General features: G+C 55.5%; 1 protein-coding gene across 1 annotated transcript; it reads left to right on the forward strand.

Moving 5' to 3' along the window:
• Positions 1-7,284: 7,284 nt before the first annotated feature.
• Positions 7,285-14,351, forward strand: PHOX2A (paired like homeobox 2A). The gene is made up of 3 exons (XM_063304496.1): positions 7,285-7,498; positions 10,944-11,131; positions 13,880-14,351. The coding sequence occupies exons 1-3, from the start codon at positions 7,285-7,287 to the stop codon at positions 14,327-14,329; spliced, it is 852 nt and encodes a 283-aa protein (XP_063160566.1). The 3' UTR covers positions 14,330-14,351.
• Positions 14,352-16,985: the final 2,634 nt, after the last annotated feature.

Consider the following 16,985-nt stretch of genomic DNA (forward strand, 5'->3'; position numbering starts at 1 on the left):
CTTTCACCAGCCCCTTGATCTAATTAGCTTGTTTAGCAACCTGTCCGCCTCCCCAGCCCGCTCCGCTCTCCCGGCCAGCCAGCGGCAGCCGCGGCAGCTGTGGGGGGGAGAGGGGGAAGCCTCCGCGGGATGGGGCGGGGGGGGGCGGGGGTCGCTGCCATCTTGCTGGGGTCCCTCTGCCAAGGGGAAGCGCCCTCGGGGGCCGGGGACAAAGGTCCCGGATCCACGTCCGCTGGCCGGACAACCCGAGACAGAAAGGCCCCTTTGGCCAGGGGGACCCGCGGCGTAGCTTCGTCCGCTGCGGATCGCGCCGGGGGGCCCCGGAGCACGGCGGTTCCGCGTTGGGGTGCCAAGGCGGCATTAGCAGGACCGAGCTGGGGGAGAATCACCCCCAACGGCTGCAAGGGCACCACTGAACGGCTGTTGGTAAGAGCTCGGCCGGCTCCACAAGGCCCGTTTTCCTACCTTACGCGGCTGGGAAGGAAAGGCCGAGAGAGCGCAGCTCGCTGTGGACCGGCCGGGAAGTCGGGCAAGAGCTGGAGCTGAATATGGGGCCACGACCAAGCGCAGGCTTTGCCCTCGGAAGGTCCCTGGCACCTCCTGCCTGAATCTCACTGAGCCACCCACGACTTCTCAGTCAGGGCTGAGCTAGTTAGCCGGACGTCCCCGCAAGCCCTCTCGTCCCTCCCCGGACAGCTACCGCCGAGCCGCAACACCACACCGGCCAGCGCAGCCCGGGACCAAGGCTTGGGCCTCCGTTCCACAGCCACAGAAGAGCGCTTCTCCAAAACTTCAGAGGTGGCTCATACACTGGAATTCGGGGATGCTCTGCAAGGCCCCCAAAACCAAATCGTGCAGCTTAAATATCATCCAAAGGCTAAAAGTCAGTGAACCAGCCTTAGAAATACCCATTTCTACACTTTTGTTTTAAGAATGCCTCCGGGCCATCAAGACTGGCGAGTCCTGAATCAGGCCCTCGCAGCAGAAGAGGCCTCCTCCCTCGCGTTTATTTTTCAGGGAAGGTGGTGAGTCCGGGCCCTCTGGATGAGCTAAAGGCTCGGAGGGGCTTGTTAACGTCCCTCCCTGGAAGCAAACTGGACAGGAGATTCCCACCTGTAAGATCTGGTTCACGCAGCATTTCCTGGTCGCTTTGCAAGACTGGCTTAACCCGATCAAATAAAGACCTGGCAGCTCCATTCACACATGCTAGGTTTGGTTAGTAGCAACCTTGGTTAGTTTTTTGTGGTTTAATGTGTTCTGCAAACCCAGCCAGCTTGCAGAACACGTTAAAGCAAGATAGTGGTTTATTCAGGGTATGGGAAATGCATCCCATCCCTCGCTTGTTATCTGACTCCACTGGAAAGAACAGCAAAGATATTTTTTTCCCAGCCTTTTTTTCCATCTTCCCCAAAGAAGATGGAGTCCTTGAGAACATCAAAGGTGGCCAACAATGCTGGAAGCCTTGGCTTGGCCTAATGAAAGGATAGCTTCTATATGGAGTGGTTGCCCTTTTTCTTTTCCATGACAAACCTTGCTACTTTTGTTTATAAGGGGCAACTAAAGTAAGTCCTGGAGTGCTGGATTGTGAGTGGCTCATGCAAGGGATTCAAAATGGGGTTTTCTGAGGGCAGAAGGAGGAGAGTTTTGAACATCCAGCTTTTACGCTCGCTCGAGGGCAGTTGCTCTGCCAGGCAAGGAGGTGGCTGAGAGGCTCTGATAGCAGAAAAAAACTCCCTTCTCTGTACACGGTTCCTCCAGAAGACCTTTCCCCAACCTGATGCCCTCCAGAAGCATTGATCTATTGGCTGGGGATGATGGGAGGCTGTAGTCCCATGCACCTGAGAGCACCAGGTTGGAGAAGTTGGTTGTAGACCAAAAATCTTCAGAGCTTAGGAGATGTCACCACCAAAAAGACCCTGCTCTGCACCTTCTTTTCTGATAACTTCAAACCATGGCCTCAACCTGGTGACCTTACTAAGATTAGAGATGATAGATAGATAGATAGATAGATAGATAGATAGATAGATAGATAGATAGACAGACAGACAAACAGACAGACAGACAGACAGACAGACAGACAGACAGACAGACAGACAGATAATAGAGATGGAGATAATGGAGATGGAGAGAGAGAGAGAGATGTTGATATCAACACTGTAGGAGATGGAGGTCGGAATGGACAATCTCTCTTTCCTTTCGCAAGGGCCCCTAGAGTTAATGTTCCACAAGGCTGTAAAAAGTTGAGATCCTCAAGTTAAGAAGGAGCATTACATTCCTTATTTAGACTTCTTTAAAAAAAACAACTGCCAAATCATTAGTGTTCTCTGGGTACAATCCAAAGTTATTTTAAGCAGGGGAAACATTTTTTTTAAATGAGCATCCATTAATGAATATTGTTGGCCCTGTGATTAACAGTGTGGGAATAAGAGTAGGGCTTGCAGATTTCTTCCTGGGGCCCCTTCGCTTTCCCCACACCCTAAATGGAGCCCTCCTTCAGCCTTTCTCAGCCCAAACTTGATTTCAGACAACCAACTGGATGAAAGTTGCTCCAAGGTCAGGGAAAGAGTCAGTGGCCCCCATTTGCTGCTGAATTTTGCTCAGACCCTCGACTTGTCCGGGGACGGAGCTTGCGCAGAAGAGCTTCGCCCGGCCTGTATCGCCGTCTTCCTTGTTTGGGAGAAATTGCCCCCAGCTTGCGCACACGCGCGTGCAGACGGGCCACCCGCTTCTATATCGCCTTCCTCGCGCAGCCGTCGCTCCAGGGTTTTCGAGCCCGGCTCCTGCGCTCAGCCAGATCGTGCCGCGATGCTCCCGCTTCATTGCTTTCCGGGGCGCGTTCGTGTTTCCTTCTGTGCCCGTTGGGAATTAGCAGGGAAGGCAAGCGCTCTGCCCTCCTCTGGAGTCGCTAACCTCCCTCCCAAATTCTCCGAGAGAGGCTTCCTACGGAAAAATTGCCCCCTTGAAGCGGCTGACAAAGGGCTCAGTGCTGATTGGACTTTTAAATCCTCCTTAGTGAAAGTGTTTATCTTGAAAATGTCCTTAATCCTTCTGCCTTACCCCCCTTTCAGATGTCCCTGGAAAGCAAGCTGAGGGGGGAGGACCTGGTCTTTAAAATTAATTAGTATCCAGTAGGGCTTTTACCCTAATGGGGGTGGGCTATATAAATAAAGGTCAGAGGCAAACGGAGCCCAGCTGACTACAATAGGGAGGGGGGCTGGATTGTTAAACATTTTAAATTTTTAATCCGGAAAGGCCTAGAAGCGTCTTCCCCCAAAAGGTGCCCTTCAGAAGGATGGACTATGGTGTCCATCTTCCCCAGCCAGCGTGGTCTTCAACCAGCAGTTTGGGGAGGCGGGCTCCACAGGTGGGGAATTGGGTCTGGATTGTCTCACCACCAACCAACCCGCCCCCCCCCGGAAACTCCCAATCCCTCAGAATGATAAAGGGAAGTATTTAATTCTAAGGAATAGAATGTCAACACCCCAAATGCCTACTTCTATCATGGTATCCACTGGCCGGGGGGGTGGGGGGCACAGGGGAATCATTGTGCAAGGGGTTCACAATGAAATTACATCAGTGGGCAAGGGGTGTGAGTTCTGTAGCTCCTGCATGCATGGTGTCCTCACGGCTCCTACCAGAGTCCCGTGGTCCTTAAGCCAGCCAGAGGGCCACCCCAAACGTTAACAGAAATCGCCTCCAAGAAGGAGATGTGGATACTGGCTGTGCCTGTGAATTACAGGGGTGGAAACCCATCCCTGACATCCGCGCACTACCAGGATGGGGGAGGTTGGTCTAGACCAGTGTTTCTCAGCCGTGGCAACTTTAAGATATGTGGACTTCAACTCCCAGAACTCCCCAGCTGGCTGGGGAATTCTGGGAGTTGGAGTCCACACATCTTAAAGTTGCCACGGTTGAGAAACACTGGTCTAGAAAATAGATTTCAGCATTTTGCAGGATTTTGAACTGGGGAAGTCAGGTATGAAGTTCTCTTTTACATGAGGCTGGATAACCCTTTGGGGACAGGCACCCCACTTCTTGTGAACAAGGAATCTGCCACGAGGACCGACCTCCTGCTCTTGAAGGTGCCATTTTGTCACTTGGTTTCTCTCTGACCCACCAACTGCAAAACCCTTCTTGAAAGTAAATCAGGGGGCCACCTTCGGATCCATTCTTCTACAGTCCCTAAGATTTGGGAAAGGGTAGGAGGGTTTGGGTAAAATCCCTTCGCCAGCCAGCAGACGTACCTGCATTAACATTAATAGTGGGAGCGTGTTAATCAGCCCCCTTCCAATCTGGATCATAGATTTAACTGATGACTTGAACTGAATCAGAAAATTAATTCAATTTGATTTGGGTATCAGGTTGATTCAGTTCGGATTTTCAAATCAGTCGGGGGAGGGGGGGAGAGAGACTGCTTCTGCACATGCACAAAAGCATCTGAATACATTTCAGAGGGCTTCCAATTTAATCTGATGATTTAATTCAACTTTCCAGTCGGAAGCAGAGAGCAGATGCAGTGCGAAGATTCAAGCGAATCGCCACTGAGTCTCTGATCTCAATTTCCCACCGTGCCTTTTCCGGGGCTCAGCCCCAACATCGCCAGGAAGCCTGGAAGCACCAGGGTCTCCCCACAATCTCTGCAGCGACACCGAGGCCAGGCGGCTGACTTGGAAGGGCCCTCCAGGAATGCGAGATAAATGGAGGTCACCGGGACAATGGAGGAAAAGGCTGGTGGGAAGAGATGCTTCAAAGCAGGAGGCCGAAATGCAGATGTCTGCTTGACAGGAACCAAGACGGATTTCTAGGGCAGTCCTGAATAGAGACGGGGGTTCAGGAAGACAGGCAGAGTGATGTATGGAGAGGCAGATGAGAGAGCGGAATCGGGCTGAATCGAGTGGCCGGGACGGGGACAATCCAGCCGCCCCTCCCTTCGATCGAGCATTCGTTCCATCGGCCTTGAAAAAGGCATTCAGGACGAGAGCGAAGGTGGGCAAGATTGGCCCCCGACGGCCAGCAAGCCTAAAGCAGCTTTTCTCAACGGGGATCCCTCTGCAAGCATTGGACGTCGAGTCTCACAATCCCCACGGGCTGGCCAAGGAATTCTGGGAGTCTTCAGCTACGTTAAGAGGGGCGGATTAACAGGCAGTTCTCCGAGACTCCTACACTGTAGAAGAGAAGAGTCCTGTTAGTCTGTGGCAGTGTTCCTCAACCTCAGCAGCTTTAAGATGTGCGGCAAAAGGAGGCATCTGGCAGCCCTTTTTCCGACTAACCCATTTTATTCAAAAGCATCAGCTTCCAGGCGTGCGCTGTAGCTTCTGCCTCTGAATAAAAGGGCTTAGCCAGAAAAGGGGCTAGCAGGCTCCTCCTGATCTTTTTGCCATTTCCACATGCCGACACACGCTCAGAGGGCGTCTTGTGCGTAAAACGTAATTTAAGTCCTCGAGGTCCTTGTAGCAAAGCATCCGGCGGAGCGGCAGCCCCAGCTGTCCCGATCTCCCAAACTTAAGCTGTCTCAGTCCGGATTAGCCCTGGGGGAGAAGACTTCCAAGAAATCCAAGGAAGACCAGGAAGCTGACGAGGTGTCCCCAGAGAGGGCAGGAAAAGGAGGAAGAAACGCCAAGGAAGTTCAAGACAGAGATAAGAGAAAGGCGAGGCGGCTGAATCTGGTTCACGCCGCCCACCGCCTCTCTCCTTCCGGACCCTCCTTGCGTCCACCCCATCAGTCCCATTTCCCGCTTTGCCTTTTGTTCTGCAAACTTCTCCCTTGCAGGATCTCATCAGCTGCATCCAACCACAGCGTCCTCCACCCGCTCTCTCCCCACTCCCCCCCCCCCGTGGCTTCTTCCCTCTCCCTTCAGGCGAACGCCTTGCGCAAGGGGGACGCCCGGCTTGCGGCGGGTGCTAGGTCGAGTCCGTGTTACTTAGTCTAATCCACGGGTGGATTTAACTACACCGCCCCCCCCAGAGGGCTTCAAAGGATCCTCTCAGATTCCCTGAACCCCCATCCTTGGGACAGTAAGTTAATAAATGTGTTTTCTCTTTGCCCCGAGTTTGCCTGACTTCCCTCCCGCCTCTGCTACAGTTGGCCTGGGGCCAACTTGGTGTCCCCCAGAATTGCATCCTGAGCCAACCCCTGGGTAGCATGGAGCAAATCTAAAAAAACAGGAGGGGATTTGCTCCGGCCCCACTTGGTTGCGAATTTCTCTCTCCTTGATGAATGGCAGGAACTGGACATTCAGATGTCTGTCCAGGGATGCCCTTGTTAAACAGAAGAACCAAAGGCGATGTGTGTGTGTGTGTGTGTGTGTGCAGGCACAAGACAGAGAAATGCCGGAGTCACTTTTTTTTCTCTGGTATTATTTCCTCCCATTTATTTTAAAAGAGCATTATTCAGTAACCAAGCCCTGGCCACGCATTTCCAGACAACATAAAGACAGTAGCCGACGACACCACGCTCCCGCTAAGCATCACCCCAATGGCAGGTGCTCGGTGAGGGTACAACGGGAGATACCGGCCCCCTCCTTGTGGGTGCACCCCCAAGTGAAGCAACCCTCCCACAAAAGAGTCCTGTGGTTCAGTCCGGCTCGCTGCAGGGCAGTGGGAGGCAGTGGAATTGGGGAGAGGGCCCGGCCGGCTCAGGGCGAAATTTGCCTCTCAGAGGACTTGGTTTAACCAGTGAAGGAGCAGGAAGAGGGAGCAGGAAAGCCGTTGGATCTCTTCCCAATCCTCAGAAAATGTCCCCTTTGAAATTTGTGAAGAGACCGGGAGTGTTCTAATGCGGGCTAATTCTCCAGAGGCCAGCAGGCTAGGCTCTGGTGCCTCCACACACCAACTAGACAAGGTAGGCCCCTCTCCAAGGAGGAAGTGAGGGAAGACGCAGGGCAGGTAGGCAAGCAGGAATCACCTTTTCTTGGAGGGGGGGGTGAGGGCCAGGGAGAGAACCCTGCGGAGAGAGGCAGGAACGCTGCTGCCCTCTTAGAGTCTCTTTTCCCAGCGACTCCCTTCCAGGTGCCTGTTCCCCCCACCCCACCCCCAAACGGCAAAGCGGGGAAGGTTGAGGCGCTGCCGTCGGGGCAGGGGCGCGCGCGGGGCCCCGAAAGGGTTAAGGGAGGGGGCGGGGCGGGGCGGGGCGGGGCGGGGCGGGCTTGGCCGCCGAGCCTCCTGCCGCCGCCGCCGCCGCCGCCGCCGCGTCCCTGCCGGCCAAGTATATCTCGCCCGCCCCGTCGCTGCGCCGCCACTTGGCGGGCGCGGAACCGGAGCCAGAGCGGCGGCGCGGCGGGCGCGATGGATTACTCCTACCTGAATTCGTACGACTCGTGCATGGCGGCCATGGAGGCCTCGGCGTACGCGGACTTCAGCTCGTGCAGCCAGGCCGGCTCCTTCCAGTACAGCCCCATCCGCAGCTCCTTCGCCGCCAGTCCGGCCTGCCCGCCGCTCGCCTCCGCCAGCTGCGCCCTCGGCGCCCTGCGCGACCACCAGCCCTCGCCCTACGCCGCAGGTAGGGCCGCCGGGGCAGGGAGGGCCGGGGATGATGGGCGCGGGGTTCGACCCGCCCGGAGTGGAGGCTGCGCCGCGCCGGCTGGCCGGAACTGGACGCGGAGCCGCTGCACCCGGGCACGGAGGGGAGGGCCCCAGACCGTCCCGACCCTCTCGCTGGAAGGGAGAACCGGATTTGGCGGGGACCTTCCTCGCCGCCTCCGGGGAGCCTTCGCTCCTTCCAAGCAGGGCCCGCGGGGCGGAGAGGGGGACGGACGATCCGCTTCCTCCCGGTCAGCCCGGGGAACGAAGGGGGACCGGGGAGCCGCCGAGACGCGCTTCCCGGGCAGGTGGGATCGCCTGTGGGGCTGCTCTCCGGGAGTCCGAGGGTCGTGAAGCCCCGCAAAGGGCCCGAGTAACGCCGCTCCCGCCCCGTCCCGGCTTGGCTTCGGGGGCGCGGCTGGGCGGCCCCCGCCCGTCGGAAGAGTCGCGCCAGAAGTTGCTGGACGGCACCTTCCGCGGACCTCCCCGTGGGAAGGGGGAGAGACGGGCGACCCTTCGCCTCAGCCGCGCCGGCACCCAAGCGCCGCCGCTGGGTTCGCTCTCGGGTCTGGCGGCTCGCGGCGCCTCCCAGCAGAAGGAATTTCCTCCGCTGGGGAGGGAAGTAAGACGGCCGGTCGGGAATAACAACGCAGCAATGATGCCCCAAGCCAGGCGAGTCTGGCGGGAGCGCAGCCGGCCAGCCGCCACCTTCGCGGGCGACTGGGACCCGCGGGCTGTTCCGAGAGTCGGCGAAGGGCGCCTTCTCCGCCGCCGCCCAGGACCCGCGTCCGGGCAGAGCCGTGGCCTCGCCCCGAAGGGCCCGATCCAGCGGAGGCGCTTGGGTGCCGGCGCGGCTGAGGCGAAGGGTCGCCCGTCTCTCCCCCTTCCCACGGGGAGGTCCGCGGAAGGTGCCGTCCAGCTTTCTTCAGCCTGGGATGCCCTCCCCGCTCAGGAGGGGAATGATGGGAGTTGTACTACACCGCCGTGCTGGAAGGGAGGCTCCCGCGCGCCGAGCAACGAGTCAGCGCCACACCGTCGTTTTGGCCCAGCCGGTCCAGGCTTCGGAAGCCGGCCGCCGCCCCGCCCAAACGGTGCGCTTCCCTTCGGGCAGATCGGTGCTGCTATCCTGGCCCGCCGACTCTGAGCATGGGCCCCCTCCCCGATGGCTGAGCTCATAGGAATAAAAGCTGGGCGGCCGCGTTCTCACGACCTCGGGAACCCACGACCGGCGCAGCCGTTTGCGGTTTCGCGGGTCGTGTGAAGCCGCCGCTCGGGCCGGGTCAGTGCCAGAGCCGGAAAGGAAGCGGCACCTCGTCCCAGGGGCAGCCCTCCCGGTTCGCCTCCAGCTACGTGGGGCCACAGCCGGGAAGGATCCATGCGATCCGGAAGAAGGGGCGCGCAGCTGAGTGGCACGGAGCGGCACCTTGCGCAGCCTCAGCCGGGGCGCGGAGAGGTCGTGAAGTCTCGCTAACTTCGTTTGGCGCGATGGTAAAAGAGCTCCGTAAGTTGCGGGAAGCTGGTTGGAGAAGGGCCTCCTTCGGGCATTAAAACGGATCTTCCCCGGAAATTGATTTACTTTAGTTTATTTGTTATTATTTCGTTAGGATCCCCCTCTCCCTTTCCACCCTCCAGGCCAGCAAATTAACGTCCAGACACAAGCAGGAAAAGACACGCGCGCGCCCTGCTCGCTCAGCGCTCCCCGGGCCTCGGGGCACGTTTGGATCCGAAGCGAGTCCGGCTGCACAGAAAGGAAGCGGGACTCGCCTCCCTCGGAAGGGAAGCCGGCTCCGGGAGCCGGGACAGGGGGCGGGAAGGGACGCGCGTCCCACCTGCAGCCGGGGACAGTCGCTCTGCTGCGCCCGGGGGGAAGCCCTTCTGGCCGGGCCGCTTTCCCCGACAGCCAGCAGCGTCCGGTTTAGCGGCGCGGGCCTGCCTTCGCTTCGGCTCCGGGATTAATCCGAAGAGGCGGCGTCGGACAAATGAGCAGAATCGGCAGGAAGGAACAGGGCGCCCTCGGACCGACAGGGAGCCCGGGGCCTGCCTGCCGCTCATTTTCTGTCGTCTTCCCGGCCGGAGGCGCGCAATTCCGGGGCCGGCAGGTCCACGGCCGAGGCCGAGCAGGAACCTGCGATGGGGCTTGGAGCGGGGAGAAAAACCGCCCCGCCGCTCGTTGGGCGCTGCTAGCTGCCTTCGCGGAGGCGCTTATCCGGCTTGGGGAGTGACACGTTTTCCCGTTAATGTCCGGAAAAGCGGAGCCGGAGAACCGCTGTAGGTAGCTCCCCCTTTCTCTCTTCCACTCAGCCTTTATTTTTGCTCCATTTTTATGTCTCGTGTGGTCTAACTGGAAGAGAGAAAGGCGCGGCGTATAAGCGTACCCGTGGAATGGGTTCACACAACCCGCTAATACAAACACGACCCCCTCCCCAAGCTAGCCAATTGTGCGAATGCGATCGCAAGGGTCTTTCCCTAAGCTGAGGTATCTAGAGTCCCCGCCCAGCCGCGGGACTGTTCACACGAGACAGCCTGCCTGCCTTCCGTCCGTCCTCCAAAGACAGCTGACCAATTTCAAAGGCTAAAACCGCATGTCGAGCGGGAAAGGGGGGGCACGGTGTCCCTCGGCCACTCCGGCCGCAGAGCCTTGGAAGTCCGGGCCTCCAGCGCGGCCCGGGCGCCCGGGCTCGTTCTGCGGAGAAGCGCCGCGCCGCGCCGCCCTCCCAACAGCGGCACCCGACATTCGTGGCACTCGGCGGCCGGGGCGCGTTGGAAACGGCTCTCCCGTCTCTGCGGCTTGTCTCATCTCCCGCAGCCGCGAGGAATCTTGCAACGCACCCGAGGAACGAACACCGGGCGACGGCGGCCGCGGGAGCACGTTCTCCTTCGGGAAGAGCGGCTCCGACGCCGCGACGCAGAGCCGGCCCTTCAGCGCCCTGTCCGCGCGAACCCTTCCCCTTGGGGAGGTCGGGGGGGCGTGGATCCGTTCGCAGCAAGCCGGGGTCGGATGGGATCCCCTGCTTCCGAGCTGGGGCTAAGAACGCGCTCCTTGAGCTGCCGTAGTTCGCCTATTCCCACCTAATGGCTTCTGTAATGTTGTGTTTCGGCGCTTCGCGGGAGAAACCCCAGCCAGGTTCGGCTCCGATTTCACGCCGCGCGTTCAGGGACAGGGGCGAGCCTTGCAGGGGGTCTTGCGTCCGTCTCCTTCATTGAGGCCAACGTGGTTCGGCACCGGGAGAGTGCGCTGGACTACAATTCCCGTACAACACTTGTAGTCCCACATAACTGCGGGGAGCCAGGATGGGTTACTGCACCGGGACCCCCGAACTAGCTCACCCCAAGAGACGTGGGGCAAGGGGGCCTCCCTTCAGCGCCCCCTGCTCCGGGTCCGAAGCCCTAAGCCGCGGCCTCTCCTCTCTCCGCCGCCTCCGCAGTCCCCTACAAGTTCTTCTCGGACCCCTCCGCCATCAACGAGAAAAGGAAGCAGCGCAGGATCCGCACCACGTTCACCAGCTCGCAGCTGAAGGAGTTGGAGAGGGTCTTTGCCGAGACTCACTATCCGGACATCTACACCCGGGAGGAGCTGGCCCTTAAAATCGACCTCACCGAGGCCCGAGTGCAGGTGAGTCCCGGCAACTCCCCCACTCCCCCGCAACGCCCACCTTGAAGCGCCTGGTGCTCAGAGAGCGACCCGGGCTGGCAGGTTCTGGCAACTCCCGTTCCTTCTGCCCGCCCCCCCTTGTGCCCCACCATGGTGCTCCCAGGGGCAGGGGCCGGCCAGGTGTAGGGGGGAGCTTTCTCTGCCTCGCAGGGGGGCTCAACTTCCTTCCCACACCTGGTTGCCCCTCATCTGAGCTGCAGCCGTGAACCAAGGGCTCACCTCTGCGGCCTCTGAACCCCGGAGGAAGGCAGGTGGGTGCCTCCTGCAGCTGATCTCGCCTGGTGCCAAGGCTGAATTGATGGGGTTGCTCTGTTCCAATTGCATCCGTGGCAGGAACGTCTCTCCCTATCCACAAATTAAAACTGGAAAACTAGATTTCAGATTCCTTAACAGAATCCTCCAGTTCCTGGCATTCATTTCCATTTCCATTTCCATTTTTTAATTTTTCTATTTTCCATTTTTTCACTTCACTTCATTATTATTTTATGGTTTTTAGAGCCCATTCAATTCAAATTTGACTTTTTAAAAAATGTTTAATGTCTATATTTCAGTTGGATTTCTAGTGTTGCTTTAATTCATTGCAGGATATAATTCCAGTTAGTACTGGAATTACGTACTGTTAGTACTGTGTTAAACAGGTACTCTTAGCTTAATAGTAATTTAATTTTTCCTTTCAAGGTTAGGTTTCATAACTCAGTAAGTAGTTTTAGGTCCCATGTTTACTTACCGACATTTTACTAACTGTATTTTACTAATTTATACTTTTGATATGTGTGTCACTTTCATGGCTTATATTCTTCTAAAAAATTATTAATTAAAAAAAGCAACAACTCAGACTTGGAGGATCACAACCTATTAAAACTGTGGACACAACAACAGAATAAATCAAAATGATAAAAGCAATAGTAACCATAAATCAACGGTAACTTGAAGTGCCCCTCCTATGCAATGACTGAATGAGACCATAGCCGTCTGGATTTTAGTATATTTGGTAGCTCTGTGAAATTGTTTTATAATGTGTTTTATATTGGAATTTTATTATATATTTATTGTTTTATATTGTAAATTGCCCAGAGTCCCTCTGCTCCTAGGAGATGGGCGGTGACAAATTTGATAGATAGATAAATAAATAAAAGATAAATAAATAAATCAAGGTAGAGGCCAGTAAAACTTAGCTCCCGTTGAAAGGCCAGTCTCTGTAAAGAGCTCCTGAAAACCAAGAGGAGGAGGCTTTACAGACCTGGGGGCTAAGGGGCCACAAAGTGGGGGGGCACTAGGGAGCATTGCCCAGTTTTCATTTTCGAATTCCGGGGCTGCTGGATGAAACCCAGGGAGCAGTATTTGATTTCATGGCGCACAAAGTTCTCTTCAGCAGCCCCTTGGCTATAGGCTGGGGAGAGGCAGAGCAGCAAAAATCAAGTTCATAGATTATAAAGCTGAGAGCCCTTTTTAGAGCAGGAGAGATGGGATGAGATGAGAGGCCTTTCCTGGGCTTTCCCCATTTGCTCCCCCACCTCCCAGAATGATTTCTGTTTTAGCAGGTTTTTCTAAGGTTAATTATTGGGGGATTGGTCCCCAAATGTCATTTATTTTCCTCTCCCTTTTGACAACCCCCACCCTCCTTCTGTGCTGTATTATAGAGATTGCAAATAATAATTTTGTTTACTGTTTTTATTTTGTTTTTAATTGTTAGCCACCCAGAGACCAGTACTTGAGAGGGGTGGCCCTGTAAATTTGATAAATAAATAAATCTGCTGAAGGGAAGGATTGGGACATTTTTACTAATCAGATAACATTGGGGTAAAAATGATTTAAGTAAGTCAAACTGTTAGGGTGATACGAATTGTCTCTGCGCAAGTTAGAATGCCTGCCAATTTCAAACTAATCTTGTCTCATTTAGGTAAAAATTATAAAACCAAAATGCTGTTGTGCCAAATAATAATAATAATAATAATAATAATAATAATAATAATAATAATAATAATAATAATAGCTTAAGTGTTTACTTTCAAATTGTTGGAAAAGAAATTGCTTTCTATTTTTTTCTCTCAGAGAAGCAACAAATCTTGCTGATATTTCCAGAAAAGTGGGGGTGGGGTGCGAAGTTGTGAGTTTTGTCTTCTTTGTGAGTCCTCTTTCTTCAAGCCGTTTGCAGCCTCTTTGGCTTTCGTTACAGCTAAAGAGAAAATTTCATGAAGATTTCTTCTAATCAGGAAAAAGCCAGAGATGGAAAGATAGGACCCCCTTCCCCAAATAATATAAGCTTTGCAAAAATAAAATACGCTTTAAAAACCCACCCAAAGAAAACTGAAATTCTCCTGAGATTGAGAGGGAAAAAACCCTGGTTCTTGTTTGCAGAATTTTTATTATATATAAAATATAAAAGATATAAGATATATTAAGATAGACAGATAATTGATAGATAGAGATAATAGATAGGTAGACAGATAGATGATAGAGATAGATAGAACAGTATTTGTAAAAATACACTGGATTTGTAAGAGGTCCATTTACATTCCAAATATTGGCAGCTGTGGGGCGAATACACATCGCTGCATATTTAAAGCCCACGGGAAGAGCTGGGAAACTGAGGCAGGGAAAAGACAAAAAACCGTGCTGAGGATGGGAGGGGGGCCGGGAGGCTGGTCCCAAGGCTGTGGCCGTCCTGGTCGTATCCGGGGGGAGTAAATCCGGCCTCTCCCGGTTTAGGTGTGGTTCCAGAACCGCCGGGCCAAGTTCCGGAAGCAGGAGCGCGCCTCCAACGCCAAAGGGCAGAACGGCGGCAACGGCGGCAGCTCCGCGGCCAGCAAGAAGCCGGAGCCCCGGTCCTCCTCCGAGGACGACGAGTCCAAGGAGTCCAACTGCAGCGCCACGCCGGACAGCACGGCCTCCCTGCCCGCCGCCGGGGGCCTGAACAGTCCCGCCGACAGCCTGAGCCCCAGCCCCGGCACCGGGCAGCCCGGCCTGGGCGCCGCCCACGCCGCCCCCGCCCTCAAGTCCCCGCTCTGGGCGGGCGTGAGCACCAGCAACGGCGGCGGCACCAACACGGCCGACCTCCTGAAGGCCTGGCAGCCCTCGGAAGCCGTGCCCGGACCTTTCTCCGGCGTCCTGTCCTCTTTCCACAGGAAGCCGACTCCGCTCAAGGCGAACCTCTTCTAACAGACGCACAGCCGCCTGCCGCGGGCCCCCGAAGCCCCCCGCCCACCGCTGCCAGGGGCCCTGCCCTGCTGCCCGGAGCGCTGGGGGTCCCCCGTGAAGCCCCGGCCCCGTCCTCAAGAGCAGCCGCAGCCGCAGCCGCAGCGCTTGGCTTCCTGGGCAAGCCGGCTCAGAAAGGGCTGCTGGCACGCTGAACAATGACCCCCTCCCTTGTTCGTGTTGAGCCCTCTTGCCATCTCCTCCAAGAATCCTGCCCCAGGGGGGGACCAAGAAAGACCACCCAGTCCTCCTGTCTGCGTGAAGGAGAGCCAGGGCTTCAAAAGGGGCATCCTGGGTAGTGGATCTGCCCTTTCTACTTCACCGAGGTCAACCTCTGGGTGAACAGCTGAGCCTTCTCCCCTGCTTCAGTAGGGTCCTCGGTGGGCTTATATTGCTGCATGAGGAAGAGTACCCTGGTGCCCCCCAGATTGGCTGGACTACAACTCCTCTCATCCCTGGCCCAAAAGCTCACTAGGTTGTGGATGAGGGGAGGTGAAGTCCAGCACCCGAGCTTGGTGAAGAGAGTCATACAGCTACAGCTGGTTTGGGCTCAGCAATATCAGCAAAGGTCTGCTGAGTCATGTGGCCACCAGGCATTCAGAAAGCTTTCCAGGGAAGTCGCAGCTGTGAGGAATAGACGGGATCAGGACTGGGGGGTGGGGTCAGGTGAAAAGAGCCAACTGCTTACTTCCAGAGAGCCCATTGGCAGCAGGAGACTGGGTGGAGGGGATGAGCTCATATCTGCAAATGGAAGAGACTCTACTGTACATCCTTCGCCAAGGAGGCAGGAAGTTTCCTTCTCCTTCCATCCCCCTGTTTTCCTCCCTACAGACTTTGGGGCTTCCTTTTGTCTTAGCAATGAAATGAAGTCCTGTTCCACCAACCTGCAGCTCCAACAGTCAGAGATGGGAAAGGAAGCGAGCCAAAGCTGCTGTCTTTTATTTATATCCCCAGAACCTTCCTGGCTTCACCATTCCCCCAATTCCGAAGCTTCCAAAGAGGTGGGAAGTGATATTTAAGGAGCAAGGGCTTCCTGGCTAGAACTTGACTATTTTTCTGGTGGAGAAGATGACATCTCCCCTAGTGGGCTCAGAGGGGACAGCTCTGAAGCAGCCTGGAGAAGAGAAGGGCCTTCTGGATGAGGGTAACATGTAGCTCCTCCTTGCCACTCCCTTTGATTTTCTGGTGTTAATTCATTTTAGGGGCCTCACAATAAGAGAGGGAAGAAGTCCTTCTTGAAGTTGGAACTCCATAGTGCAAAGATGGCTGAAATCTGAACAGGGGTCTTGCTAAATCATTTTCTTCCTCAACTTTAATGGATTTCTGCCCCATTTACAGACTGGACTGGGAATGACCACAATGTGGTAGTCCAGCTGGGGTACTTTGCTTTAGAACAGGGCCTTGGGGTGTTGCCCCCAAATCCTGCCTTGAGGGCACCAATGAAGATTAATCAGTGAAGCAGGGCCAGAGATGTGAAGAGTTGCCCAGGCTTCTGGAAATGGTTGATCTATGGCTGCCCGGAGCTGACACTGCTGAACTTCAAAAATAACACCAAGTTCCAGGGGGAGAATGGTACACTGAGCATTCACCATGAGTCCTGCATCCCACAGACTGTGTCCATAGAACTGTGCCAAACTCTCCAGGTACGTGAAAGCTGCTTCCCCAACATGGTACCTTGATATGCAAATGAAACTCTTGGAGAACCTGAGCAGGTCCTGCTGCCTCCATAGCTGATGGTTGTTGAAGATTCAGTTGGGTTGGCCTTCAACTCCCACAGTCCCTGGAAGGCACCAGGAGAGGGAAGGCCATGCTGGCCAGAAGGACTTGTACAGAATGCAGAGCACAACATCTGCTTCCATTGGTTGCTTTCTGAGAGAGGTGGGAATATGGCAGGAGATCCACAGGCTCCATTTGCGGGGTTCTAGCACTCCAGTAAGCCACAACACCCCAACCCCAGGAGAAATCTAACCAATGATGTGCAAATGCAGCCACTTGGTATCCAGCTTGCCTCTTTGAGGATGTTGTGGGAACATGGCCACCCTCCTCTACTGGCCTGGGACTCAGCACCCCATCGCTTTGCCAGGAATGATGCCAGCTCCCAGAAGGAACTAGGCTGCTGCTCTGGAAGCCCAGAACTCAGCTCTTGAAGAGATCTTGGCCAGCAGTGCCATTCCAGCTCCTTGTGAAGACCAAGGCAGCAGGGGCCTTTTGCACAGGCAGTGAGCTCTCCTGTTTGGAGCCATCAACATCAACACTGCCATGATGCAAAAATCCTAGAAACAGCAGGCAGGTGAACGCACACCTGGACACACACACACCCACCCATCCTGCAAAGATGCTGCTGCTGGTCCCTTATGGGCAACTACCCTCTCAAAACAGTGGGCTCTGTTCCCCATTGCTGCCAACTTGGGTGCCATGGTGGAGATGCAGACCCATGAGTCACATTGTTAAGATGGGCAGCAGCAGCTAGGCTTGGCTGCCTCCTGACGGTCTGTAATCTTGCTGCTGCTGCTGCTGCTGCTGGGTGTAGAGAAGGTGGGGAGGGCTCTTGAAAGTCCTCCTGTCCTCAGAAAGACTTCTGGGAAGGGAAGAACAGCCACCTGGACAAGGGGTCAAGAAA

This window comes from Candoia aspera, chromosome 5 (genome assembly GCF_035149785.1).
Source record: "Candoia aspera isolate rCanAsp1 chromosome 5, rCanAsp1.hap2, whole genome shotgun sequence".
NCBI classification, from domain to species: domain Eukaryota; kingdom Metazoa; phylum Chordata; class Lepidosauria; order Squamata; family Boidae; genus Candoia; species Candoia aspera.

What these genes read in the sequence shown, in the direction of transcription:
- PHOX2A (XM_063304496.1), top strand. Translation starts at nt 7,285, where the DNA reads ATGGATTACTCCTACCTGAATTCGTACGACTCGTGCATGGCGGCCATG. An exon ending in GCCCTCGCCCTACGCCGCAG is followed by an intron (nt 7,499 to 10,943) that starts GTAGGGCCGCCG and finishes CCGCCTCCGCAG; the next exon opens with TCCCCTACAAGTTCTTCTCG. An exon ending in TCACCGAGGCCCGAGTGCAG is followed by an intron (nt 11,132 to 13,879) that starts GTGAGTCCCGGC and finishes CTCCCGGTTTAG; the next exon opens with GTGTGGTTCCAGAACCGCCG.